This window comes from Neodiprion fabricii, chromosome 3 (assembly GCF_021155785.1).
Source record: "Neodiprion fabricii isolate iyNeoFabr1 chromosome 3, iyNeoFabr1.1, whole genome shotgun sequence".
Lineage (NCBI taxonomy): Eukaryota > Metazoa > Arthropoda > Insecta > Hymenoptera > Diprionidae > Neodiprion > Neodiprion fabricii.
In genome coordinates, this window is record NC_060241.1 from 1026566 (window position 1) to 1054564 (window position 27999).

At 43.8% G+C, this 27999-nt stretch overlaps 1 protein-coding gene across 1 annotated transcript; it reads right to left on the bottom strand.

Annotated features, from left to right (window-relative positions):
* Positions 1 to 5564: 5564 nt before the first annotated feature.
* LOC124177809 lies at positions 5565 to 27994 on the bottom strand. Its single transcript, XM_046560640.1, has 11 exons — positions 27575 to 27994; positions 18983 to 19031; positions 18670 to 18849; positions 16174 to 16402; positions 11245 to 11328; positions 8444 to 8577; positions 7915 to 8051; positions 7672 to 7826; positions 7354 to 7595; positions 7088 to 7274; positions 5565 to 7005 (listed from the first exon to the last, which is right to left on the bottom strand). Exons 1-11 carry the CDS (start codon positions 27607 to 27609, stop codon positions 6806 to 6808), a joined length of 1632 nt encoding a protein of 543 aa, XP_046416596.1. The 5' UTR covers positions 27610 to 27994; the 3' UTR covers positions 5565 to 6805.
* Positions 27995 to 27999: the final 5 nt, after the last annotated feature.

Consider the following 27999-nt stretch of genomic DNA (forward strand, 5'->3'; position numbering starts at 1 on the left):
GCCGAGGCGCGTCTGCTGCCGGACGGTTGACGAGGGCCGTCGGGGGGCGTTTCAGGGCGGCTTCAACACCGTCGACACCCACCGTCACCTCGCCACGCCTCGCCATCTGCCGAGTTAACCGAGAGCCCGTGTCAGACGTCGAAACAGCCACCAAGCACCGCCTCTTTCGCTCCCTCCGCTACTCAAATTTCCATCTCTACGCCACCTCAACTCTCCCACTTATTGGCTGCTCGACGGTTCCACACATCCAAATCCACATCCACGTCCTCGTTCGAATCAACGGCAGGCTTCTATACGGAGTCCGCGACTCTACCGAGATCCGAAAACCAAGGTGGAATGAGATTTGAGCTTGGACCATTCAATTTTGGCTCCAAGTTTTCTTTTTCTTAAGGATACTCAGGGTGCGTTTGGATTACGGACAAAATCCAGTCACAGGGTCGCTATGCGGTTACATTATAAAAATACGTCATTTTTCAGAGCAGAAATCCGTGAATTTTGGTGGTACCAATGCTGCAGAATTACTTATCCCATGTGTTAATCATTATTGGTCTTTTGGCCACTGGCGATTGATCAATCGCAGATGATAATGTGGTCTTATGGAAGGACCACAACAGCCGTCACTCAACAGAATTAAGTAGCTGTCGTGTGGTTTCAATGTTGAGAAGATGGTCTAACAATTTCTGTGAAGTTCGGAATAGTACATTATTCTTCAGAAATTGTGCCGTCGTGATTCGATTGGAGAACATCTGGATCAAAGAAATTTTTTGAAACCAGATCACTCAAAGTCCGCTTGAAACCATACGTGACCACCGAGTCACGTACACTTTTAGAAACTCATCGTTTGTTAACTTTTCTAGTCTCATTGTCAGTCAATTAGCTTATCAGTTACTTTCTCGACGAGATCAGAGGTCGTTGCTAAAGTGTGGAATCAATTCACGTCTCCGAGTCTGCAGAAGCCCCTGATGAGAAATCAATGCTCCTCTCATTAGTATCTTGACGATGCTGATCCGACGGTAACGCGGGACGGAATTGAAGCCGATAACTGTTTGGTCTTGAACATAAGAACGTGGAATATCGGGGCCTGACGAGTGCAGCGGAAGCTTATCATGTGATGGAACAGATTGATGGTTTCGAGATCGAAATAGCGTAGGATGGGAAATGAGAGGATATGCATGCAAGAAATCGTAGATGGAGGCATATTCAACATCCGCGGTTATTTATTAACGAGGTTACGAATCTCTGTATAATTATACAATTATCGCATAACGCACCAATTCGAGATGCGCTTGTGTGCCCACCGATGGACCCGTAAACGTCGTCGAGGCCGAGGACTGACAAGTGGGAATTGCATATCTCGGGACGGTGTGCGAGGGTATGGCTGCCCTTAGGAGGTGCAGCGCAGAGTATCACCGACGCCGCATAACGGCGATAGAGAAAATTGCGAGTCATTAAATGAGGCTTATCTGGAAATATGTGCTTCACGCCCCGAGCCGCAAGGAGTTTGGATCGCTAGTCGAGTTGCCGCCGCTAGCCAACCGCCATCAAGGAACTCTCGCACCCCTGCTGTTACCAAATTGACCCCTTCTTTGCCATGCTAATGCGAGTGGATACAATAACTCACCGCAAAACGAAGAGAGGCAGACTACGGCGTTTATTGCTCGTCTCGCACTTCCACGGTACATCGAATTCGACGTGCTTCATGCTTTACGTACTCTGTTGAAAATAGCTCTGCGGTCCAGACGCTCGGCTTGGCATTGATCGGTCTCGGCTGATGGACGATAATGCGGAAATGATTTTGAGAAAAAGTACTGTGGTAACTCTTCGTCCTTAACATCGGATATTCGTTACAAAATCAGTTGCTGAACAGTGCGAAAAACCATCTGAAATGAGGTCTCGTCTCGTCTCTTGTATAACAGATTGCGCAAAGGAATTGCGAGGACACCGAGTTTCCACCCTCTTACCGAGGGTGTTCGAAAGTGCCAGACACACCTATCCGCTGCCCCGAACCGTCGCTGCGGTTCAATTGAGAGAGTATCGATCCTCCTGACGAGGAGAGCCTGAGGTCTGCGGGCGTCGCAGAAAACTCGGAGCACTTCGTTCCGACGCTAAAACCGCGGTTCGTACCCTTTCCTCTTTGTCTTCTGGCCACTTGTCCGACTTGAAAATCGGCGCACAAGGTCGTTACCAGTTCTTCGATTCCGTCTCATCCTACATGAGTCAAAGTACGCAGACTTGATACCGAACGAGGTATCGGTGCTATTTTCAACCACAAATCCAAGAGCGTTACGGTGGACGGGTTCTAACCGCCGCCTAATGCGTCGGAGGGCCAGAAATGCGAGAATCTCTCGACTCCTCACGTCTGTAAGGTGGTTCGGCTTACTTGGGCATATCGATGGTGTAAGTGTAGGTACCAACGTGTACTTTATGCGGTTGGATAGCTGTAGGTGTGGTGTTGTGTAGACGCGAGTGCTACTTATGCGGCGCGGTACCGCCCACCGCTATCTCCCGCGATAAACCCCGATTACTTACGATAACTGGCGATATTTATTAGCCCAAAGATTTCATTCGGATATAATACAGGTGCTCCGCGTGTCTCGGAGCCAGAATTATCCAGTACAGTTCATGGTCCGGGTACCGAATGGTTGCTTTCCTCAGGCAGGAAACGGAAGTCGAAGTAACACCCGTCACGTCACGATCGGGTTGAATTGGGAGCTGACACGACGCGGGATTGATCAACGAATGGTTGAGAGCAACCGTGGGTTACTTGAGGGCCGTTCGAGTATCAGCTAACGCATTTTTCCTAATCTTTGCATCCTGCCCCTAGTACCGACGATCTAGTATTCACGTTTACTTGTTTTGCCCACTACCATTCTTTAACGTTAGCTGAGGATTTTTCTAAAGTCTATTGGAAGATAGATTTATTACTTGGGAATAGCAGATACGCCATTTATAGTCAGATCCTGATCAATTTATTCATACTTTATTGAATATTAATTATTATTAATTATTAATACACATTACAAACGTGAATTCAATGTTCATTGAGAATTAAATACATTATACGTGGTTTTTCTTCTTAAAGGCATGCAATAAACATTATATTTGCCGAGATATTATTACCGCATAATTCATGCATTATTAACACATCTTTTTAAAAGAAATTTTTTATTATTCTCAAGCAGGCGGCGCGTTGACTTCGAGCACGCACTTTGAATTTTCTATGTCAGCCAACGCTTGCCTGGAATGCCTAATACTATAGGGTGGCGCTTGATAACGTTTCTCCGAATGGCCTGCCCCTGTTTTAGCGTTAGCTAATACTTGAATGGCACCTTGATACCAGGCGAAAGAATCCCGGCAGTCCGGCGACCATCTTGAACGTACTCGAGGACGCGGATAAAAGGGACGTACAGCTACGGTTTAATTGCGCGTGTATTCCAGCGTGTATAATGTCTGTTGTAAATCAGGCATCTCGGGGCAGGCCGGAAATTAAGGGACAAGACTCGGTGCCTCGCACACGTCTTAGTTAATTACCGGAGACGTAATTAACCTTCGGCTCCGGGCCCCGAGTCATTTTCGAGAGCATCGCGACTTATATTATATCTCGGGCACCAAATTACGCGAATTCCAATCATGATTTACGGAGGACGGGGAGAGGATCTCGTCTCGGACACAAAGAACTCGTTCCTTCGAGCAAAACCGCGGGCTGGACGTCAACCATGGTTCATAGGCCATCCTCCCGTCCTCCGGGCAGCCGCTAATTACGCCTCGTATCCCTGCTTCGCAGTGCTTGCAGTATATACGCTGCACGCGTTTTTTTGACCAACGATCGATCGTGTCATCGACGTATATTTTAATCCACTGTTCGACGAGTCCCGAGAAAATACCGACTCTTAGTTAAGGGGAGTGTAGAGGTTCGAGATTTTGAAAATATGCGTGACTTTGATTGTTTATAACAATCGTACGAATGAACATGACCGACTCATACTTTCAGGGGTGTTTATTGACGTATTTATGAATAATTATGCTGTATGGCATGATTGTCAAGTCAATAATATGGATGGTCCAACGCAATTGATCCAACGGGGTAAAATTGGGTTTTACCACGATTCCAACCGAACGAGTAATCCAATCCGGAGTCTCTTCGTCTGAATCTCTTTATTGGACCTCTCTCTATCGATACTTCCTAAAAAATTAAAAATCAGATGAAAATTGCGAAAGTGGTGGCCAAAAAACGCAAAATTCGAAAGAAATTAGAACATTTCATATCATAAAATCGTGACAACATTTTCTAGGAATTACATTTCAGGGGGGATCTATCGAGAGGCGTTCAACAAAGACATTCAGACGTAGATACTCGGGATTGGATTACGCGTTCGGTTGGAATCGTGGTAAAACCCAATTTTACCTCTTTGAACTAACTACGTCGGACCGTCCGTATCATTGACCTGAAAATTGTCTGCTCTTCACTCTCTACCTCTTTTTCGTTTTCATTCTCTTTATCCTTTTACCGAAAACAAGTATTCGCCTCGCTCACCTGTCCCCAGCGTCTTTGTGATGGACTGAATTTTCACTTTTAGTCGGTACAAGGGGCGGCGTGACGAAATCGGGGTACGTTTTCATGCCTATAGACTGAAAATTTTCACCTCTGTCCCGAAAATATTTGAGAAACCACATAGTGCAGGTGTTTCGAGAGAATTCAAATGGAACGAATCGTGTTTTCCAAACAGAATATTATCCACGCTAAATTTTGGTCCCTCGTACATGGTGCAATGAATGTGTCGGTGCCTCGTGTCTCGGATGGTTGACACTTATACCTGGAAATCGTGAATGTAAAGGCCTGTTCTATACTTATTAGCCGGGAAGCCTTAAAAATTATCGAAGGCCGGTGAAAACTAGTACGACTTCTCTTGCTAGATGCAGAAATAATTTATATGCATTGTTGGAAAGTCAAATAATAAACGTAAGTTCGGTTAAACCTGAGATAACAGAACGCAAATTTTGCCAATTGTCATCTCTATTTTTAATCAATTCCAATTTCTTAAAATTCTCCGTTTTCTGTGACTATTCTGAAATTTAGATCGCACATGAAAAAAATTCTTGCACTTCGATTTTTTTTCCTGCGATACGGTAACCGGGAAGTTTTTCTTGAATCCTTGAATTTTTGCAGTTCTACCTTTGCGAACACCATATCGCGGAGGGGTTTTCCAATTGCTGGAACATTTACCGATGCTGAATAAGTGTATTTGTTGAAAAATTTTCCTAGCTCAGTCAGTAACGCAGCCTAACTGAAAAATTAGTTTGCATGTTTGCAAATGATGTTTTTGCTTCTACTTACAGTGAAAAGTGCAGACAGGCCTTGGCAACTTGCCAGCATTCGGTAGAAATCGCCTAACTGCCTGTCGATAAGCTTACCGGCCGCGCTGACGATCCAGCGATCCAGCAGACGGATACGCAACTCGTACCACTTGCAGGTAAGAATTTCTTACTTTACAACGGTGTAAACGAGTATTACAAGTTTATTAAAAATCTAAAAACATTTAGAAATGTCGGACATGCGTGTTACATAAATCTTACAAGGCTAGCGTTAGAATTATTTATTTGTTTATGGTTGTGTATATTACTATATTTACATGGGGAGTCAATAATATCAATGCATCATCGTTATATATTCTTATTGCACAAATATCATATGAATTAATTAGCGGATATAGTACTTAACGGTACTTATGTAATATCAATATATAGTATATTTTATGTATTTATTTAGCCGGCACGACTAGGAGGGGAAACTAATATTTAATAATGATCGCGCACCTTGTATGCGTTGGCGGAAGAGAGGCAAGGCAAAAAATAAATAGTTGCGTCTACTAAAGACTACACCACTATATCGTGTATAAATATTAATATACGTACCTACATGGTATATCTGTATGTTATTCGAGTAAAGATAACTTAGAACGAAACGTTTATAAAACTGCAGCAATTATCTAATTAAATCAATCATCGATGCTCAAGTGCTGGGTTAAGAATGGCTGAAATATTACTCAATCCTCGCTAGCCGTACTCGAGCATTTTTTAGATAAAGCTAAACTCATCGTTATTAATAATGCAAGAAACTCTATAATTGTGCTTAAAAAGCAACACTGATCGTATTTTTCATATAAAATATATAATATGATATAAATGATATCATCTATTGCATGAACAAGTATTGCTTGATATATATATATATTATATATATATATATTTATTGTATAGTAATCATTGTTGCGAGACATTCAGAAACACGCGTAATTGCAGCTCACGCAGGGAGTGGCTTCAGAAAAAATCACGTTTCTGAATATGTCGAATAATAAGCAGAATTAAGAAAAGATGAATGACATGGGGGAGAAACGAACAAGTCGACAATATGACGTTGATCATCCGCTCGGATGAATCTCATTCAGCGAATCGTACGTTTACTGAAGCAGCTACGACGGTTTCAGTTTCTTGTAATTGAAACTAGATTTGACCAATTGGAAGTTCGAAAATCGCCGCGTTGAAACGAACAAATCTCGATCGCATCGCAGTCTCACGATCGTTTGTTACCTCCAGTCGGTAAATTCGTCTCCCTTATCCGGGCCTCGAAACCGAATCCTGCGCGCTTTTATACAATACTGACACTTATAAACCGCCACGTCCGTCGTAAAACGACCAGATATTTACTGTAATCAGATTCCCGAGATCCTCGCACTCAAACTCACACACATTCATGTATAATCTGTTCACGCTGTATAAAGATCGGCGATTAACGACCCTTGACCCTTCAGTTGATCCGGCCCTTGTGCGTCATGTAGCTTATACTGTCGGACAACAGCTTTTCGCGGGCAGCTCGTCTCATCCTGGAGCACATGGCCAGCAGGGTACCTGCCATCATGCACAACAGGCCGCAGACCAGTCCCACAACAGTGCTGACCATCGTCGATCTCAGACAGACTCGATCACCGGGTGTCGCCTCCGAGGCGCCTGAGGAGAAGGAAAAGTAAGATTTTATTGCAGGTGTACATTTTCCGCCATCGAAACCCAGCGCCTCGTCGTCGATACTCACTTATGTCAACCGTGGAGTTCTTGAAGGCGGCTGTATCCGCGTCCGGCTCTCCTTCCTGGAGGACTCTGAGGGACTGGAAGAGGTTCACGTTCTCCGAAAGACTCGTTGCCGGTGTCGATGGGCCCTCTATCGCGTCCGCGGAACGCTTAGAGACGGTCTTCGAGTTCCGCCAGTGGCACGGCTGGCTCTGGAGATTAAAAAAAAATCTGGCATTAGCTCCGGAACCGGTAACCATCTCCGTTGGTTCTGGCAGCGAAAATACCCACCGGACATCTCCCGTGGCACATCCTGACGTCGCACTCTATGTAGAGCGCCGGAGATCCGGTGAACCTGAAGGTCTTCATGTAGGCGAAGACCTGCGTCTCGAAGAGAGCGCTCTCCGACCACGAGCCTCGGAATCTGCTGATCAGCTTGTCGTCCACAGGACATCCGTACTGGTCGATCAGCTGGATCCTTTTGTTACCTCCGTTGTGGGCGTAGCAGTCGTTCACGACGATGTCGAAGCCGTCTGCAACGCCAAGAGGCGGGCTACAATCACCTCCGATTCTCTGCTCCGGGATTATCTCCGGATTGACTTGACCTACCGTATTTACTCCTCATGTAGATTATCAGCGTCAGTGGATCCCCCACTCGAACCGGCCCAGCTACTCGGGTTCCTGTCGTTCCGTAACCGTACCTGATCTCCATGTAACACTCGGGCGGCTGCAACGTGAAGACTACGGGATTCCCGGTCGCCACCCTTGAAAGAAATGACCGATATTTGTGCCATCTTTTTCCCCCATTTAATAGCAATTCTATTTTGGTGATTAGAAAAATCGACAACTCACTCGACGTCGAGGAACGGGAACGTCACCGTTTTCCAAAAGTCGTAACCGTACTCGCAGGTCACTTTGAAATGCTCGTCGAACTCTTCTTCGATCAGAGGATTGTACTGGACCGTCACAGTGTTCCACATCAAGTTTTTCTAGAATTTTTAACAAATTTTTATTTAGAAGAAGAAAAAAAAAAACAATAAATAAGAACGAAAGGGGCATTTGGAAACTATAAAATGACCACAATATTGGTGATTTGACCTGTGGTATTTTATAGCTTTCTAAAATTTCATGATGTTCACGGTTGGGTGAAATTTTTACGAAATTTTGTTAACTCTTGCGAAAGTCGGACGAGTCGCATGCTGTGATTAATTAATATATTGTTTAGGAAAAGCGTTTCGAAATTGGAAATTCAAGAATTTTTTTTTTTTTTTTTGTCTTTTCAGTGCTAAGTTTTACCGACGTAGTGTCACGGTCTTTTTTGACGAATTTTACAAAATTTGATTATATCACGCGTAAGTAAGGCGTTAAATCAATTGCTCACCGTAGGATTCTTGCGGCTGTCTTGATGATGAGTGTTTTCGCCAAGAGTGCCACATCGGTTTAGCTGAATGAAAAATTCGTAGTAATCTCTGCCGGTCCCGTTTACGTACATGCAATCTGGGTCGTAGGAGTAGCCTGAAGGAATGGAAGCAAATTATCGCTAGTAAATAGCGTAATATCATAACTGTGTGCGGGGTAGAGGTATGCGGTAGAAGAAAAATAAGAAGAAGAGGAGAAAGGTGAAAAAAACGGGAAACTGACGGCAAAAAATTCAATAATATCCAGTTATTTGTGCGAACGCTGAAAGGTGTACAACTCTACGGTAATAAGATATCATGGATATCATGGCAGCGGAGAAAAATTGATTGTTTTACAGACTGAACACGCGCGCTCGTACCAGCCTCTCAAGTATTTCACAAACACTTGTATACACATTCACCTGCGGAAACGCTAATTAGCCGCCACGAATTAAAATTAATAACTGCGAGCTGTCGAGAGACTTGGCTGCAAGCCTCACATCCGTTTCCTCGGAGCTCTTTTACAAAGTGTTATAAGATTTCTCTAAACAGTTTAAATTTGAAATGCATTTTTTTTTCAAGTATTTTTCGCACATTGTCACAGGATTTTGCCCAATTTCTCGCCTGGGAGTGAGATACCCTAAATTTTATGTTGAGAAACCTCGCGCTCAATGAATTTTTACCTATTTACACTCTATTAAAACAGCACTCTGTGTCACTCTTATACATTTAAATGAGGATCCTAAATTTCCTCTCAAGCATGTAAGAATTGCATGCCTGAGACCTCTAAAATGGAACGTGCTTTTTTTTTTAAATAATTCTTTACGGAGGCTGCAATTCCATTTTTTAATTCTCTCCATCTTTAAGCAATTTTTTTGTAAATTTGAAAGATGAGTAGGCTCGGCGGGATCTTGAGTCAGATGCGCGTTGCGCATAACGGAGGAAGATTAATGAGCAAAGGGTTGAGTTAAAGCTGCATCGGCTGCAATCCGCAATAAGCGCGAGACACCAAAGGCGGTCCCCATTAAAATACAGCCGTATAGGATTTTCCACCATCGCCAGTTTATGGATCGTCGATATTACACACGGACGCGAAACGAGGCCAAGGCGCATCCTACGCTTCGTTGGATAATATTTATGGATTGTTATTTCAGATGAGGGAGGGTGGGGCGGAAAATCGCTTCTCATTTTGCAAGCTCATTTTCAAAATCGAGAAATTCCAGGCCCCAGAAGTGCTGCGTCGTATCGCGATGATGAGGCTGATCAAATCTAGGAAGATTACAGTGTTCGATTAAGCATGAAGATCGATAATTAACTCAGCTCTGTACCCGCCGATTAGACTCGATGTATAGAACGTAGTGTGTGGATCCAGCATGAATGTACTTCTTCATGCACCTTGGCTATAAATTGATTGCCTTACATATACACTCTCGTTTTTCCCGTAACACGCTCTGCAGCGGAACCCGATCTTCGCCGTTTATAGACGTCTTACGATATTATACCGCAATATCGTTCTTTCTTTTTCACATCACGCATCTTTATTCATCGTCGATATTTCCTTTCTTTTTTTCTTCTTCTTCATCTTTTCTAGTTCCATTCCCCTTTTCTCTCTCTCTCTCTCTCTCTCTCTCTCTCTCTCCCCATATTTATTACCGTAATGGCAACTGCGCAGGAGAGTGATTCATCGCCTGCTTCACGGGCTCCACGCTTCTTTGAATATTCCTCCACTCTTCTCGTTACCGTTATCACACTTTGCACTCAGTTGCTCACTACCACACCAGCTCTTGATCACGACTGTACACGTATACTCACCGGTGTGTAAGTACCTTGTCTGAATCTAGCCCAGTTATTGCATCGGTTAGCTTGTGCAGTGCGATAATTGTGAGAAGATCTCTCGGCCCTGCATTGAGATTTCTGTATCAAGACTAAATAGAATCGGTCCTAAATCTTCCCACCGATAATTACCTGCTTCTGTTACGATCTTTGAGCAGTTCATTTCGACAAATGATGCGTGGGAATTTTGCAGCGCAACTAACAATAAGTCGGACCACAGGAACTAAGTGTGACGGAACGACGATGCATGGAACTGTCGAATCCGCACGACAGCTAGAGCTTGGAGTGAATTTTGGTTGAGCGTAAAATTTCATCTACCTCTAGTCAGGATCGTTCGGAATTCCTCTCCGGGAAGCCACTCCCTGTAACCTGCGCCGCGGACTCTTGCACAGTTGTATGTATATGAATTTAATTTGCAATCTCTAGTCACGATAAGGAGGTTGCCGATCTCGCGGACTGGCATGAATATGTTCCGTTTACCCGGTCGACCCGTTAGAAGACGAGACCAGAGCATAAGGCCTGTATAAATTATTCCTCGAGCATGAGCATGGCGAATTTACGGCGGTGCATGCAGTTACACGTTGTACATCTGGTACGAGTTAGGCATCCAACGACGTTCATTGTTCAACTCGCGTATACCGAGCAGTTAATAAACCGCGAACGTATAAATCTCGTTATTCCGCAGTACAATTAAAATGTAGGTAGGTGTAAGACCCCAGCGAGTGGCAAGGTCACACGCCGGTTGTAACGCCTCTGGCTTGGAGCGTGTGCGCCATGCCGGGTAATTCATGCACCGTGAACTCTTTGCGGAACAGGATGATGATACCCAACGAATGGCAGGGGGCAATCCTCCGTTGCCTAATTTCGTTTCTTATACCTTTATTACATTGTCTCATCGCAAACTGACGCGCGAGCGGCTTGAATATCAATTTTCCATGTCGTTATCTCTCACCTGCCGAGTAGAGCAGACCGGCGAAAGAACCGTTGAAACCTATCCGGATCTTCATGTAGTCGTCCTGGCACTCCGCCTCGATGTCTGCAACACACGAAGAACATTCTGTTATAACGATTTTGCCATTTTTAACATCGGATGCACTGGAAAAGGTACATTTATCGACTCGCCCGTATTCCCGAGGAGAAGAAGACGTTCGTTGGAAGACCTTGCGCGAGTTTTTCAGGGTCAACGTAATACGCGTCGCTAGAACGGTCTGCATCGTCTTTTTCTCCTTCGATCTTACAGTCACGCGCTGCATTCCTACATCGTAGATGAAAGCGATAGTTCCGTCGAGGATGATGACGAACCTCATCAGCGATGAGGGAGCCCGATTACGGCGATGAACTGGGAGGTGTTCACGGTGGCGTAACGCGACCTAGCCTGTAGCGAACAGCCCGCGGGCTTAGGACTTGTGCGTGACGTAAAAGTGAGTAGCGCGATAAGTGAAGCAATTAAAAGCCGGGGCGAGGGGAAAGGAAAGGATCCTCTCGGGTACGGTGCAGGAGATAGGAGAAGAGCTCCGAGGTTGAGGCACGGTGTAAGGCAGTAGTGCCGTCGGTTCGACCGATACCCAAGGCGTGTTCATCCTCCGTTAAAACGGCCGATATGCCGTGCACAGAGACACACACACGCACGCACACACACACAGAAAGTGAGAGAGAGAGAGAGAGAGACAGAGAGACAGAGAGAGAGAGAGAGAGAGAGAGAGAGAGAGAGACTCGTACCACTTGTATAATATATTCGTTTAAAGACAATGAAAACGGGGCTAGAAGACCGGCTGTGGAACACGTTGCCCAACCATGCGAAATCCGATATCATAACTTCAGTCTAGCTATTCTTCATTACGATCATCGTTTCTGCCACATCCGTGATAGGTAGGACGAGTTTTGCGGAATGGTCTGCAAGCCTTTTGCTCAAGCGCCTCTGCCAAAAGGTTGCATCGTGTTTTCGATGAATTGTACTTACAAGGAAGGTATCCCAAGTCGATCTCTTCGATTTGAGTTCTTTTGTAATGTGCTATAGTAGACTAAAAACTAAGCGATGCGTATCTTTTTTTATCTACCATTAAAGACTCTAAGGGGGTAAAACGATCCTTTAAAGTAAAGCACGTCAAGGAGTGATTTGGCAGTTTCGCCCACGAGAACGTGACATTTTTTAACCAAACTAACTGGAAAAGTTTTCTCATAACGAGAAATGTAAAGTGTAATTTTCTCAATTGATGAAACAAAAAATTGGCAAATCGCTCCTTGACATGCCTTACTTTGGAGGGTGGTTTCACCCCCCTTAAAGTGTTTAATGGCAGATAAGAAAAAATACGTGCTTGTTATTTTTCAGTCTATCATAAAATGTTACAATAGAAACCAAATCGGAGATCTCGACCTGGGATACCTTCCTTATTAGAGAAAAAGCCGATCCTGGCTATCGAGTGATGAGAAATCGTGAAAAATGGAGTTAGCAAGCGATGGGCGGACAGTTAATGATTAGTACCGAGTGTAGATTACGAGGAAAGTCCAACGTACACGCGATAATTACGCTGATGGGTAAAACGTTACAAGTGCCCAGATATGAATTGCCATAATACGCTTATGTAAGAAGATGAAAGCATTCACCGGGATTTGATGCACGCTTATACATGCCGAGGTATATACGCCCATCTAATAGCCCCACCTATTTTTAAAAAAGTACGTATTCGCCATGCAAGTGCAGGCTGGTACTCAACCCATCTTCCGCTGTTCATTTATCCACTGGGAGTAAATTTATTGACCCAATTATATGCACGTGAACTTGACTCGACGTTGAGCACTGGCTATACGGTTAAAACCATTTTTATTATCGTAAGATGTTATTATCGACGAGTTTGCACAATTGTTTCGAGCATTTATCTATACGCTGCAGCGCTGTGAAAGTCGTATGGAGGTTGATTGGAAAAGTTTGCGGCCATTGTTTCCAATGTCACTTCGAGCGGTACCTTAACGCGTCAATTTCTAGTTAACATTTGAAGAAAACATTCGATGCTCGAACAAATTTCGATCTCGAAGTCTGTGCCGTGTGGCTGATCTTGAGCAGCTTCTGCCGTCATGCGATACTCGCAATCTTACTGTCGCGTCTGGGCGCCGGGCGTCATCCGGGGACCGTTTTAATTGCGCGTTCGCACGTCTAACGGTAGCCCTGGTCTCCTTGGGACGTTGACGGTTTCTTACTTCATGGCTTCGGCCTTAGAGTTACTTAGAGCTCGAATTATCTTCCAGCAGGCTGATGACAAGCCGAGTCCTAGCCTCGGGCTTTTTGGGGAAGCGAATTATCACACGCATACCTTCAAACGAGCTTCTCGCGACCTTCGATGGAATTTAGTTTACGGTCGTTAGACGCGATACGCCTTTCCTGGATGACGTTCGTGTGGGCGTTTGGATATTATGCAGATTTAGTACATCGATGACGGATACAGTTAGCTTCTTCGCTTGCCTACCGTTCGGTAAGTGATACACATCGGCTTTTAAAACCTGTTCCGTTACTCCTGTGGGCGCTTACCAGAGAAAGAAAGCAGCAAAACCAAAGAGAGAGAGAGAGAGAGAGAGAACAGAACGGAATAGAATAGATGTTTATTATCTCATGAGAGTATTTCCCTGGGGTAAGTTGATACATAATTGTTCTACATTGCCAAGTTGGTTGGCTAATAAATAAGCAAAGAAATGAAGTCACTTGAATGTAAACTACGTAATAATACAAGAATAAATGATGAATTATTCATATTATATAATGACGTTAACACTTGTACACATATGAATAAAACAAAAGTTAATTAATTAAAGATACAGGACAAGTCAATGAGCGTGTAGATGAAAATGAGCATAGAACGGGAACGAGAAAAAAGGTGAAAAGAGCAGGTGAACGACGAGTGAACATATTATGCTATTATTCGCTCACTGCATGCATAATTTCACTATTCAAGGAATAAGGAAAAACCAGAAGTCTGCGGATCTGCGACGACATTTTGTAGCGATGCTGGACATACAGGCATGCAAAAAAAGCGGTTTAGAATCCTGTTTTCACACTACAGGTTCAAAGTTCACAGAAAAAAAAATATTGTAATATAATATCCAGTTTGAATTTCGAACTAGAAATTCAGATTCGTGATTAACGATTCAAAAGCCCTTGGATAACATATTAGGTGAAAATATTACGATTTAAAAAAATTTTCAACCACTATAATAGATCCACCATTACAAATTTTGCAACTCTGACCTCAGATTCCTTATCAGCGATTCAACAAATCTTTGAGTAAAAATTTTCATAAAAATCCAGAGAGTCGATGGTTTTAGTCTTACGATGAATTATCGTTTTATCGAAAATATTTCAAATTTTTCGAACCATTTAGAGAAAATACGTGTAAGTGGATAGTACGTTTTCCTAACTGTCAATTCAGCCCGTTTAATTGATTTCATTGATTGTGTGTATATTGAAATATTGAAGTATCGCCGTGAAAGGATGGAAGATTAAAAAGAACGAGCGACATTATTGCTCCGGACGTGTATAATACTTTGCGCAATATCCTGTGTCAAGATTTACCGGGGCGAGTCCAACAGACGCGTATTCACCCGCAGTCTACAGTGTAGGTATACGTGTATCTGGAAACACGTGGATACGAGTAGTAACAATTAAATGTTGCAATTAAAACGATTGTTCGAGGCCTTTTAATAGGCTTTGTTGTAAACCCGCCGGGTTGAATCCATCTATCCGAGTATACCTACGGAGTGTAAGACCTTTTTACTCGAAGGGGGGCCGAGCGGTTTGTAGAAGGGTTTCGCAACATCTAACTTCTATATACCTTCAATCTTCACGCGTCGCGTGGTATGCGTGATATTCTCGTGATATTCTCCCGCTGTGTTGTAGAAAATTGGCTTGCGATTCACGCGGAGGCAAAGTGCAAACGTGGAAAGACCGACGACTCATCCCGTCGAACGAACATCAGGCCGAGTACAGACTTACAGAGACGTCTTCGTCAATTTATACGGGAAAGGCGAAACGGATGGAAATTAAACGGTGGCAAAAAGTTGAATTATTGCACGCCGTCTCTTATGTACCTACTCTCGACGTATTTCAACGGAGGAGAACGTCACCGCATGCGATGTACTCGCTAGGCTTGTTCATTTTTTCAAGTTTTTTTCTTTTACTTCAAGGTGCCACTCGAAAAATTCGAGACAATTCCTGAAAAAAAAAACTGCCCTAAAGCCTGGAGGAAATGGAAAAATATTCAGAGGTCGCTACCGATTATTATAATATTTTTATATTTTTTATTTATTTCTATGTCTACACCTTACGGACGTATATACGATATACAATATATATACATATATATATATATATATTAGTTTATTTTTTTCGTATCGTGGTCCAATTAATCAATGTTTACAAGTATCAGTGCTGAAAACGAAACAGGGACATTCTTGGTGATGCGATAATCCTCTTTCGGTAGAAAAGACTGTTACCCAAATTTTTCCGAGACGATTAATCTGTCGCATAAAAGACGACAACAGTCAACTGCGAAATTGTTAGGCGCAGTTTGCTGTGGATTGGTATACGATTAATTGGACCAAGATGCAAATAAATGAAAACAAACTAAGTTATATATAGGTCCGTAAGCTGTACACACACATAAAAATATGTAAAAAAATATTACAGTAATTGGCAGCGAGGTCTAAATATTTTCCTACCTTCTCCAGGTCTCGGGGAAAATTTTTTTTCAGTACTTGTCACAAATTTTTCGAGTGGCGATTGGAAAAAAAAAAAAAAACAAACAAGTCAAAAGATGAACCATCCTAATACAACTCACTTTTCGGCTGAAAGCTTCGGGTAACGTGAATTATTGGAAAGAATGCAAAAACTTACGCTGAACGCGCGTCGTGTTCGGACGGTAGCGACGGTGCTCGCGGTCCCAGGTCTCCGGGTGACGCTTCCAGTCCTCGTCCCCCAGGAGTCCCGTTCCTCCGCCTCCCCCACCGCCCGCCAGACCCTGGAGACCTTGGAGGGTTTGGAGCGCCTGAAGGGTCGGAGCGGTTGGCCTCGACCTCACCGACGGTAGCGGGACGTAGCCGCCGTTCTCTCCCACGTAGACCACCTGCGGGGGATCGTACAGTTTCGTTACCAGATGAGAAAGAGAAATTGCACGGGAGAGGAAAAACGGCAGATTCATTCGCACGCATTGTTTAATGTATTTGCGAAAGCGTTGAAACGTCGAACGACCATCAGGAGCCCTGCCTCTTTTTGCAATTATATTTCGGATAATCGTGGGGTCAAAAATTTAAATAGCTGCATAGCAAAGGTCGCGAATCTGGTTTGTGCTGTTTCAAAATATAAATGGTAAACGGTAATTTAGGTACACCGGACAGGATTTCCGACGATTCGGAAACTTCGGTTTGATCCTTTCATGCGCAAATTTTTCCTCACATGCGATTCACCTTGAATTTTGAACACATCGGCTTTTGGTTTCGCTGATTACGAATCTGAACTCGAAATTCAAAAATTCAAAATGGCGGATCCAATATGGCGGATAAACAAAAACAACAAAAAGAAAAGTTTTGAAAAAAATTGTGTAAAATTGTTTGACGTGTAATTAGGTTTGTGTAATAATTGGCATGCGGATTTTCACGGTAGATTAGCAGAAAATGCTTTTTTTCGTGGAAAAGTACGAATATCGATCATTTCTTTACATGTGCTATTATTCCAATTAATATATAAATAAATTTGATTTTTTTTTAAACTCATAAATATTTTAGGGACCATGTAGAAGCAAAAAACTCGGCAGTTGTTACCATAAAAGTAACTAAATAAATTAAAAAAAAACACGGATCGGTAAGCGTCAAAGCGTGAATTAACGGGTTAATACTTTGCAATTGTATAACGAATTAGAATGTTCGCATGTATGAGAATTGGATATTGTTGCTATTTGTTGTTATAATTTTTTCAACCTCCGTAACAAAAACGATCATACCCTGCACGTGATCGCAATCACGCGGCGATGATCGCCTGTGCATGATAAAATTTCATACGGGAAGAGACGCGACGTTAGATCGAATTAGACGCAGGCGATCGATTTCCGCGTGGGATAAATTATAACCGTATAGATCGCGTCCCTTTCCATTATGATCGATAGTTGCATATAATATTGTAGAGCTGGGGAATTGCATCCTATGAAGTCGTGCAACCGCACAAATGACGAGACGCGTCGCGACGCCGCTCGTCGCTTGCCGATATAATAACGGTCGTGCGGTCAGCTGTCGAAAGTAGTTACACTTCCACAATTATGCACATACATGGATCGGTACGCGCGCACACATTTACACTGTACATAGCCTACATAATATCAGCTCCTGGGCAACTTCACCGTTTGATCACTTCGATCGTTCGTTCGCTATACGCAAGTACCTTAGACTGCATATTTCGTCGACAATATACTGCAGCAGCCTTCCGAATATAACGAGACCGAGTATAAAAATCCCCTTGCTCCGTTTACGTCATGCTTCTCGGCTCGTAGGTTTTCTCACAGTCGCAATTATCGTACGAATTGATCGAAATTTTGTTTTCATTTCTTTAAGGGGTTGATCCTAGTCAGGATTTTTCAAAAATTGATTTTTTTTTATTTCATTTTTGTAATGTACATATATTCAAGCATATACACGGAAAATTTTAAGACGATCCGACAAATATTCTCCAAGTGACGCGCACATTTGCAAGAACACTCCGAAGCGTTTGAAATTTGATTTTAAAACTTTGAACGCGTTTTTCTCAAAACTATTTTTGTAAAGTCGGTTGGCAAGATTTTTCGGAAACGGCTGAACCGATCGGTGTACAAATTTTTACACCAGCTTTATGAATATATCTTTCAGTCCTTGATCGACGGTTTTGTCTCGCCGGTAAATATTTTCCATTTTATAAACAAATTACGGCAAATCGTTAAAAAATTTTATGGGAAATCGACATTTTTTTCGATAAGCCGCCGTTTTGTTCGAAATTAATATTTTGCTTATTCCTTCGATTAAATATCAGATAATACCGTGTATTAACTAAATCATTTTGTTTTCTCATTTCACCCAATTCAGTCCAGGAATATCTTGTTAGAGGTGCTCCCGGAGATCGGCAGCTTTAAAAATGATTATTTTTTCAAATAAAAAATATGAGAACGAAGTTCAATGCTACCCCAATATGTACATGAATTTTTATATCAACAAATTGAAACGTCTCTTCGTGAAAAATCCTTGAAAAATCGCTTTTTCCGGCTTCCTTTGAGATCCCCGGGGTCACGACGAGCAGTCGGGTCATTTATTGTTGGTCAAGTTTCTACATTTCCACGTGTCTCCTGCTCTTCCATTTTATCTTAACACTCACCGCGTCGTGATCGCTCGCATCATGTACCAGAGCTTCTCGCGTCTCGTTAAAGTTGGAGTCATCGTCGTCGAGTTCAGGACCCGAACCACTTCCTGCCCAGTAATCTTCAGTCACGTCTTCCGCGACGGGTTCTTCGAGTCTCGCGTCCACCTCGGGGTTATCCTGTATCGCATTTGTTGCCTGGGAAAAAATTTGCAAGGTGAAATTTTCCCGGTCTTTCGTAAGTGAGAAATTTTTCATTTCATTTTTATCATCGATATAGGCTTCGGTCGCTACTGATCTGACAGAGAAAAAGCTTGGGTTTATCGTTCACCTGTACTTGAAGCGATGACAGTGTCGCTAGCAAGCAAATGACGCCGAGTCTGTAACAGAAAAATTGAAAAAATGATGAGTCTCGTGAATAGTACGTGATTCGATGTTGATTTTCGGACCGTCGTTTTTTCGAAATTTAGGAAGCTGAATTTTGAATAACCGCAAACTTAAACCCATTTTGAATTTCTTAATTCCGACTTCAGTGTCGTAATCGGCAAATCCGAAATCTATGGATCACCTATGATTTTGTAAATTTGATCGTAGAAAAATGTTCCCCTCAAAGGGTTAAATGAACGCGATTTCACGGAGCTTATCAGAAATCGGTATGTCAATCTGAAACGAGCCGTTCTCGAAGACGGATCGTGCGTGTCGTCGATCCGAGTTAGCGATGATGCCGGTCCATGTACCAGCGGCAAGTTGTCGGATGGGTTGGTTATTTGCACCTTGTTTGCTCTCGAGTATCGGTCACTGCTCGAGACGGTCGTTACTGATAATCGCCGGTAGTTCTTCCTCTAGCCTTACAGCCGCAGATCGCGGTACAGCGATTGGGAGGATTCGAGATCTATAATTAGGCGGCAATTACCATCCTCGCCGCGTATCCATGCAAGGATGAAAAGCGGAGAGGTTGGGAACGGAAAAGAACGGCTCGTCATCGATTATTCTACCCATTCCTCACTGCCAACCGACCTCGGTCGTCCTTGCGGTTCCGTCTGGCTCGCCTGCACCGTTACAAGCGCATCTATGCAGGTGAAAAAAATTTGTGCCAGAGGTGGGATCGAGTTGGCAAAAATTTTCGACCTCGGACGTTGTGCGTCATTTTCCTTTCTTTTTTTTTCAATCAAACGCAATGGAATACAATTTTTGCATAATCCTCGATTCGTCGATTCGTCTCTGCGCAGATTCCCGAAGATGTTGGAGTTTGAGAACCGCAAGTTCGTCGTGAATATGGAAATCCCGTAGGCAAAAGGAATGGCGCAATAATGGCGCTGTTACGGAGGCCAGCTGCAGCGAACGACAAAACTGTGCGATTCAAGTCTGCACACAAGCTGCGCTAATCTAATTAATATCGCTCCCGAGTTCCGGGCACTGGAATATAAAGGAACAAACGGGTTTCCCGATCCGCCTCCGGCGCATAGGTAGCGGCGGATGGCAGGAGGATTGGCATACAGTGGTTGAAAAGTAGGAAATTATCGAGAATTGGTGAACGTTGAACACTGTTTCAATCACTCCGTGGTTACATAATGATTTTTTTCCGTGTCTTATTACCTCGGTTAGAAAATTCTGAGTTGTTATAATTTTCCTATGTTTTCTCACAGTGCGGTTTGATTGCTTGAATTCTTCCCTCCTCGATTTCTTGAACGTAATATTTTATGGGTGGTAGCGTGGAGAAGGAATGATTGGCGAGTAGCGTGAACGCGTCTATATTTACGATTCTACTTCTATGCGTACACAGATATCTAGGTACAGTACACTTTGTACCTGTACCGACGCGGATGCGACCAAAGACAGGAGATGGAAATCATTGCCTGGAAAGATTTCCCTGTCCAGCTTGAATATTTCCGGTTAACGGTTGAACCACTTTGTTTTTTATCATGTGTGTCGGTCGTATTTTTTTTTTTTTTCTTTCTTCGCCATTATTCTTTTCACCGGTGCTGGCCAGTCTCTCTTGATTCACAACTCCCGATACCGTTCAATTAGATTGAGAAAAATTTTTGCATCCTCTTTGTTTTTTTTATTTTTCTTTTTAAACTCTTCGTTATTCAATGAAACGTGAAAATTTATTGATCAATTAATATGTATATATATATATATATAAGAATTTACGTCTATTCGGTGGGAAACTTTTCCAGACTCAACGTGCGACGAATAACAATTCTGAAATAACACTGTCTCAACCTTTGACGTGTCTCGTCGCGCGGAGACAACGGTATTATATAAATTCGTGTGTAAAAAGAGGCATGTGAATCATTTCAGCGAGAGAATTCCCGTTACATAATTTCGTTAATTCAACCAGCTTCTTATTCTCTCTGTTTAAAATTTGAGACGGAAAGTAGCCTGTAATGTTACAGAGGTACATACGTATACATACAGGCATGCCCGATCTCGTCATCGAGATAAAATTACAGCTCACCTTGTTGCTGGACAAATTTGTGCCTTGGTTTTACGTATTGTACATGATACGCGAAAACATTTACCCGTTAATAAGACGTTTCGTTGCTTATTCATTCATTTATTTATTTATTTTTTTTTTTTTTGTCGTACACCCTCCGTCACTTGTTAATTTTTGTTTTCTTACATCATTATTGTTATTATTGATATTTATTTTTTTGCCTCCCCTTATCCGTAGTCGGGAAAAAAAATGGCTTTCTTCGTGCAACAGGAATATAGCCACTTACCGTTTATTAATATTTGCATCGAAGCGCGCGATGCTTTTTAGAACGGGAATTTCTAGTTACCCGTTTGCTGGCTCTGATTTTGCTGCTGCTGCTGCGCTGTACTTGAGAATGCATGAAACGTTGAATCTTATCTAAGTAGACGAGTTAACGCGGATCCTAATTATAATTGCATGCTAATCTCGGGTCTTTCTGCCACTTAAGAACTACTCGGCTGCATACCTGCTGTTCTATCTTGGCTTATTCTTCTCGCCTATCTCTCGGTCGTAACTGCAAATCCGAAACGTTAGAACAGATATTCCGTTTCTTGGGGGGGGGGGGCTCGTTAGAGAGAATTTCGAATTTGAGGTTGAACATTTTTACAGTATTACCGGTGGTACAATTGTTCGCAATTATCGAAGACTACGGCTATTCCCTACGGCTAGGTTTCCCGTCCCATTCCATCCCATCCCATTACCCTTCACCTTATAAGCGTGACGATCAAGCTTTTCTAGGAATAGCATTATATATATAAGAATAGGCGCAATTACGCGGATTCAGCGTTAAGCTGCTGACGCCGCAGCTGCGATGCAGAAGAATATTTTTCCCGAATTAACCCGTTAACAATGATTCCAAATTGGCTGCTGATATCTGCACGCTTACGAAGATCATAAAACTGCCTTGTCGTGGACTTGAAATTTTCAAAAGCAATTGCGATAATCGGGAAAAACTCCGAGGCTATGGAACCGGGATTATTCAGGGTGGAGAGGTGGGTAGCAGAAAAAGGAGGATGAGTCTTCTGATTATCTCGTTGTTTCGGAATACACATCCGTTACATTGCGGGATCGACGCGAATCGATTTCCCACAGTTTAACCACCCGAAACGCAATCGGCGAGTCTGAAACCGCGATATTCTCAAGCCTGATCGATATTCTTTTCTATGAGAACTCGATAGTCCGACCACTAACGCTGATTACATAGTATACCTGGTTTGTCGGATTCACTTCACCTTAGGCCAATTATTTCTTCTCGAGGTTTTATCAACCGTGACGTCATCCCCAATAATTTCCTCGATTTAATATGGGAAACTAATCAACGGTTGATTTTATTTAAAACTTTTTTCTACCATCCTGGTAATCCTTTGTTTCCTAATATCTTTTCCGTCCATTTTTCGATATCGTCATTCGTTCGCGAACTGCGAACACTCAGGAAGACACGGAGGACGTTCAGGGAATTCTTTGACCGCGAAGACATTGCATTTGAATAATTTATCATTCAAATCAACCGATCGTGATAAACTTGAGTGAGTTCTGCCAACTGCGGTAAACACGTTTTGCAGTTAAACCGGAAGCTGAAAATTCAACAGATGCATCGCGAAGCTTCTGTACAAATTATTACATATTTTTTTACACATTTCTCAGTTCATTTCTTCTCGTTTATCGAGCAAAATTGATAGAAATTGTAGACAAAGAAATGGTGCATTGTAAATCAGGACCTATGATAAATATTCCTGGGCAGATTTCTTGGCGTCCATGCTTCCAGTATAACGTATACACGCTGTAATTAATTTAACGAGACTGTAAAGTTGACGATTACCAGAACCGTCTCGTGGAACGGTCCGCTATTCTTGGGGCTCGCCCATGAACCTCCGGCTCCATGTCGCACTTCTTCTTGACTCGCGGCTTTCCCAGCTCATTGTGAACAATTCAGGAAGACGATCCCTGGTGAAGGCGAACGTCGATGATTGCAGAGTGATCGGACGTGTCGTTTCGACATCGAACTAATGTCGTCGTGAAAAACATCCCCCTTTCAAACCATAACATGCATCACAATTGGCCTAAAAACATTTCCCACAAGGTTTTCCCCACTTTCGTCTATCGATCGATCCGATAGTATCGAGCTTTGCGAAGCCGATTCCATATTTTTATTTCCATACTTCCTCTCCCTCCGCCTTTTCAAAATCCGACGCTACTTTACGATCCGCATAATTGCCGTATTCCCTGTTATATTCCACCTCGAGTTTTTTTACACACAATGCTCTAAACGATCATAAGTGTGCAAAAACCAAAAGGCCAGAAGCGTTTGCTACTTTCGGACAAGTCTTTCCGCCGTGGTGGGCACAAGTTGTATTACTTGTGCACACCATCTTCTAATGGCTTCTAATTTTTTTTTTCTTCCTTTACAGTAGTGTCGGTCTAGCTCTTTTTTCATGTATTTATCCCTGTGCCATCGGACTTTTTGAGGTACCTACTCCGAACTTCTCACCATGCGCATGGACATCTCTCTGGTATTACGCTTCTTCAACGACTACATTTACTCGGATGACAACTTTACGATGGGTGTTCCGTCCTTCCTGGATGAGGAAGTCGTTCTTGCGTCCTATTTTTTTACCCCCTTGCCCGTGTTTTTCATCAACAATATGCGTAGCCTTTGCAGGCAGAGGTAATTTGCCTTTATGACAATAGACGATGCGAGTCTTTTTTATGTAGTTTCCCGTTTCTGCTCCTTCTTCTTTTTCACATTCATTCTTTCACGGTGGGCACGGTTCAACCATGTTTTAAGAACGTTACGAAGGAGTCTAGCGAAGTAGGGATGGTCAGAAGTTGGTTGAACCTGGACTGTTCCGTCGACCCAGAGATCTAAGGTACCTAAGAGTCGGCTCGAAGGGTCACTGCACTAGGCTTTGTATCCTGTAATGACTCTCAGAATTCAGTCAAGGTGGGTATAATTATCAACACTCGCTCTAATCGCTGTCTCATTTACTTTCCCATACTGTTATTAACGCGCGTTTTTTCTTCGAGTTCAATTTATTCGCAGCTGCCTGCTGAAGAGATTTCGAAACCCAAAGAAGAAACAATTACTCTTAGTCAATGGAGAACAGGGTCTAATTTTTTTGCCGCTTCTGGATTACGCATCCTGACTTGCTCTCCTCCTTCTTTGTTCTTCTATCGCCACGGGCTTCGCAAAACCTTACATCCCGTTTCCACGAGTCAGGATCAGCATCGAAAGATTCCAAGCGCGTCGCTCCGTGTCGGTTGAATCCGTTCGCCGCGTCGATTTTTCGGAATGCAAAACCGGACACGGAAATCCTTTCGCGACTCGGATTGTTATAGTGCGAACGGATGTAGAAATCGAGTCTCGCGGTGATGTTCCGTTTGAAACAAGGGCTAAAGGGTTAGAAGCGCTACTGCCGAGAGTTTCTCCGTGTTCGTGTAATATACAAAACGCGTCGATAGGACGGCTCGCATATCTCCGATAATTTGCAAAGAGGAGATCCAACTGCCGGGATGAAATAGGATACGGTGATTATTCTGTCCCGTAATTTTTCACACCGTAATAGTGTAACGGTTCCGCCGATACGGAATAAGCACATAGGTACCCAGATACCGATCTCGTAAAAAGATTCGCTTCAAAGTCGAGGAGTGACGCAGCATCTGGCGGTTGTACGCGGGGGACGAAAATCCAGAACAAAGCGATCACACGGCTTTAAAAGTTAACCGTCTGCCCTATCTAACAACGTCGTAACCGTCGTCAAACCGTAGGAATCGGCATCAACTACTCAATTTGCATGGTCTATATAACACCGAGTTTTGCAGCTTGCCGCATGACAGACACATTCGTACCTGAATATCGAAGCTACCACCATATATTTTTCCGTAGGTATCCTTTGGCCGGAATGATTTTCGTCAGTGTCGCTTATTCGTTTTTCTTTTTCCTTTGTAAAACGTCGGACATCGTGAAGCTGCATTCTTCATTCACGGAATGATTGCAACGTGACTTGACGCCCGTGTTTTCCTGCTTTGTCAAAGCGATTCAATTAAGGGACCCAAGACGAGGACGAACGAACCGTTCAATCGCATTTACCCATTTCAATTAACGATACTCCGCGGCTCGTCAGTCGGGCGCACATAACTGTATGCGAAATGGCGTTTTTCCCAGAGTTTCTTCACCCTTCTGCCATAAAGTTTCACGCCCCAGGAGGAACAAGCGGTTCTGGGAAGATCGAACAGCGCCGCAGCGCTCGACGATGGTAAAAACAACGGACATAAAAGGGTAAATGGGGGTGCCAAAGAACAACAGTAAAAAAATGGTAAAAACGCTAAAATGATGCAAAGAGAGACATTGTTTCCACACTCAAGAGTTGCCCCGAGTCATCAGCTGCGTTTTGTACAGTTACCCAAGAAGCATCTGCTGGCTCTTTGCGCGGCGGCGATGCTCGATCGCAATCAGAACCTCGGAGTCCTTGGGAGCCACCGAGAACCTGGATTTCCTTATCAAGGTCTGCGATTTTTCTGCTATACCATACAAACGATTCGGCAAAGGTGCAGAAGGAGACACGCAACGGCGATTATGGAAACAAACACGGAGCGCCGAGCTTTGGCTAATGCTGAAAGTGAGAGGCTCTACTTGGACCGGAACCAAGGAACGCGCACCGTTAAGGTCAACGGACAAAGTTCGGTCCCAGGACCAAGTGTCGAACAGTTCTGGGAAAAGGATGAAGATCAGGATGAGGAAGAGGAAGAGGATCATCTCCACGGGGCACTGTGCCGCAATTGGCTCTGAAAAGGGTCGGCATGTCGGGGCGCGTAATGCCGGTACTTGACGATCGGTTCGTTCGGTTTATAGACGGGCATCCCGGCACCTACGATCCCGCAATCATCGCCCACCTCCGCGAACTGCAGGGGTAACCTGGAAGCGGAAGTTTTGCCGAGGGATTGCCGGTTTTATGTAGTGATCGGCGCAGCCCATCCTTTGCCTGCTCCCTCATCTTACTCGTTCGAACGAATTCCCTTCTCTCGCTCTCCTTCAGCGGGACCAAATTTCCAGCTGTTCGCCGATCTTCTTTTTAACCCCCGTTCGCATTCCTTCCGATTTTATCCATGGAATAGGAATAGAGTTTACGAGGACATTAAATGGGTATTACACTTTTGCCCTGCGGGAAAAGTGCGAGTGCGAAGTGCCGGACAACTGGCTCGTAATTTTTGTCCTTTGGCATCCATATGCCGGTGACCGACCGGTTATCCAGCTAATTTCATTACTTGCTCCTCATTGCTGACCGGCAAGTTAACACCGGAGTTGGACAGGTTCGCGAACAGCTAGCACACGAGTTGTTTTTCCTCTTCGCTCTCCTAATGTATGGCTATAATTATTCCCTCACACCGTTACGGCAGTCACGCGAACAAAATCGTACCGGAGTCGAGAAATCATCTTGAAAATCTTTTCGCATTTAAAGCTTCAATGGTGACGATTTACGACCGACCACAGAAGTATGGTTACCTTACTCCGCGAATCCAAGTTCGATGATGCTATTCCGATTACACAATCGTCCAAATTCCAGGGTAACAGCGACTGCTCGATCCGCTCTATAAGTCGAGGTAAATCGCCGCAAATATGCGTGGAGAAAAAAAAGTAGCCAAGGATCATCACGATCGAAGGAGAAACGTGATTTTTCGCGCAAGCAATGCCTATTCGCACATCGGATCCGGTACCCGCGTCGAATGACGCTAACCGTCCGCTAATTTGACGCAAATCGCTCTCTCGAGGACGTGGAGGGAAAGCCCTGCGGTGAGCTTCTTGCATCCCCCGAGTGCCGGAGGCTCCGATTGAAACGTTTTTAGGATTGTCAGGCTGTACTTTGCGATTATTGCCAGTGTTTTGTAGCGCGGTGGTTAAATTGCACTTCTTGCATGCTCGCTGACGATCATTGGAACCTTTTATTGCGACAAGCTACCCTATTTCCCCGCACGTTTCGATCGCTTTCGGAACTTGATCTATCACGCAGGATCAATCGAGGGCTCTACAAATCGTGGAAATCACAGGACCTCGTTTCCGCGATCCTGTGGTCTAGCTGTAAACCGTTCATGACCACACCTGAACGTACGAGGAACTATTTACGAAGCGCTAATGTCGCACACCGTGGGCGGTTACGTCGTCAATCTTACAGTCGACCGGCTCTGCACGCCGCACTGGACCTAAAGTATGAGCTACGCGTTGTGGTCGGTATCCCGTTTTACACTAGTCAGATACGTATCTCGATCACGCGCATGGAGTGGAGTCCGCATGATCGACAGACCCGTGATTATATGGCCAGGGAAAAATCAGCCCCGGGAAGACGAGCTTTTCTCGACGTGCTGAGACGCCAATAGAGGAGAGAACGGGAGTTTATCAAGGACAAAGAAATGCCGATAATCGTTATCATTCATTTGGGTCAGTGCACTTACGGTTCAAATAGGCAGATCTTCACGCGTCTAGTCATCTTCGTCCCAGGATCTTCTGTTTGTACAAAATGACGGTGATCCTGCCACGCAGCTTTTCTCTTCGACAGTATCTTCGGATCACAAAAAGTCCAGAAGCTTTTGTTCACTTTTTGAAAAGCACTGTTCGCCGCGATGCGGGGTTGTTCTTTTCTTCTCCTCACGCACTTGTTTATCTCCCAGGGTCTAACTTTGATCTATCCGAGGATCGGGATAAGCCAGGGTGGAAATTCTGGCCAAAGTCGACGGCAAGTCAGTCGAACAAATTTCGGTTCGCGGATGGCGAAACTGCCTGGACGATTCGTCGCAGATGATCGTCGACTATTACTGGTTCAACCCGGCGAGCTCGAGGGGCGATCATCAGACCTCGGCGAAGGATGCTTGCTGGGAGA

Coding starts and splice junctions, on each gene's coding strand:
- LOC124177809 (XM_046560640.1), bottom strand. CDS start 27,609: ATGACTAGACGCGTGAAGATCTGCCTATTTGAACC. Junction 18,850..18,982: donor TGTCATCGCTTCAAGTACAG/GTGAACGATAAA, acceptor ATTTTTTCCCAG/GCAACAAATGCGATACAGGA. Junction 8,578..11,244: donor CGGTCTGCTCTACTCGGCAG/GTGAGAGATAAC, acceptor CCATTCCTTCAG/GCTACTCCTACGACCCAGAT.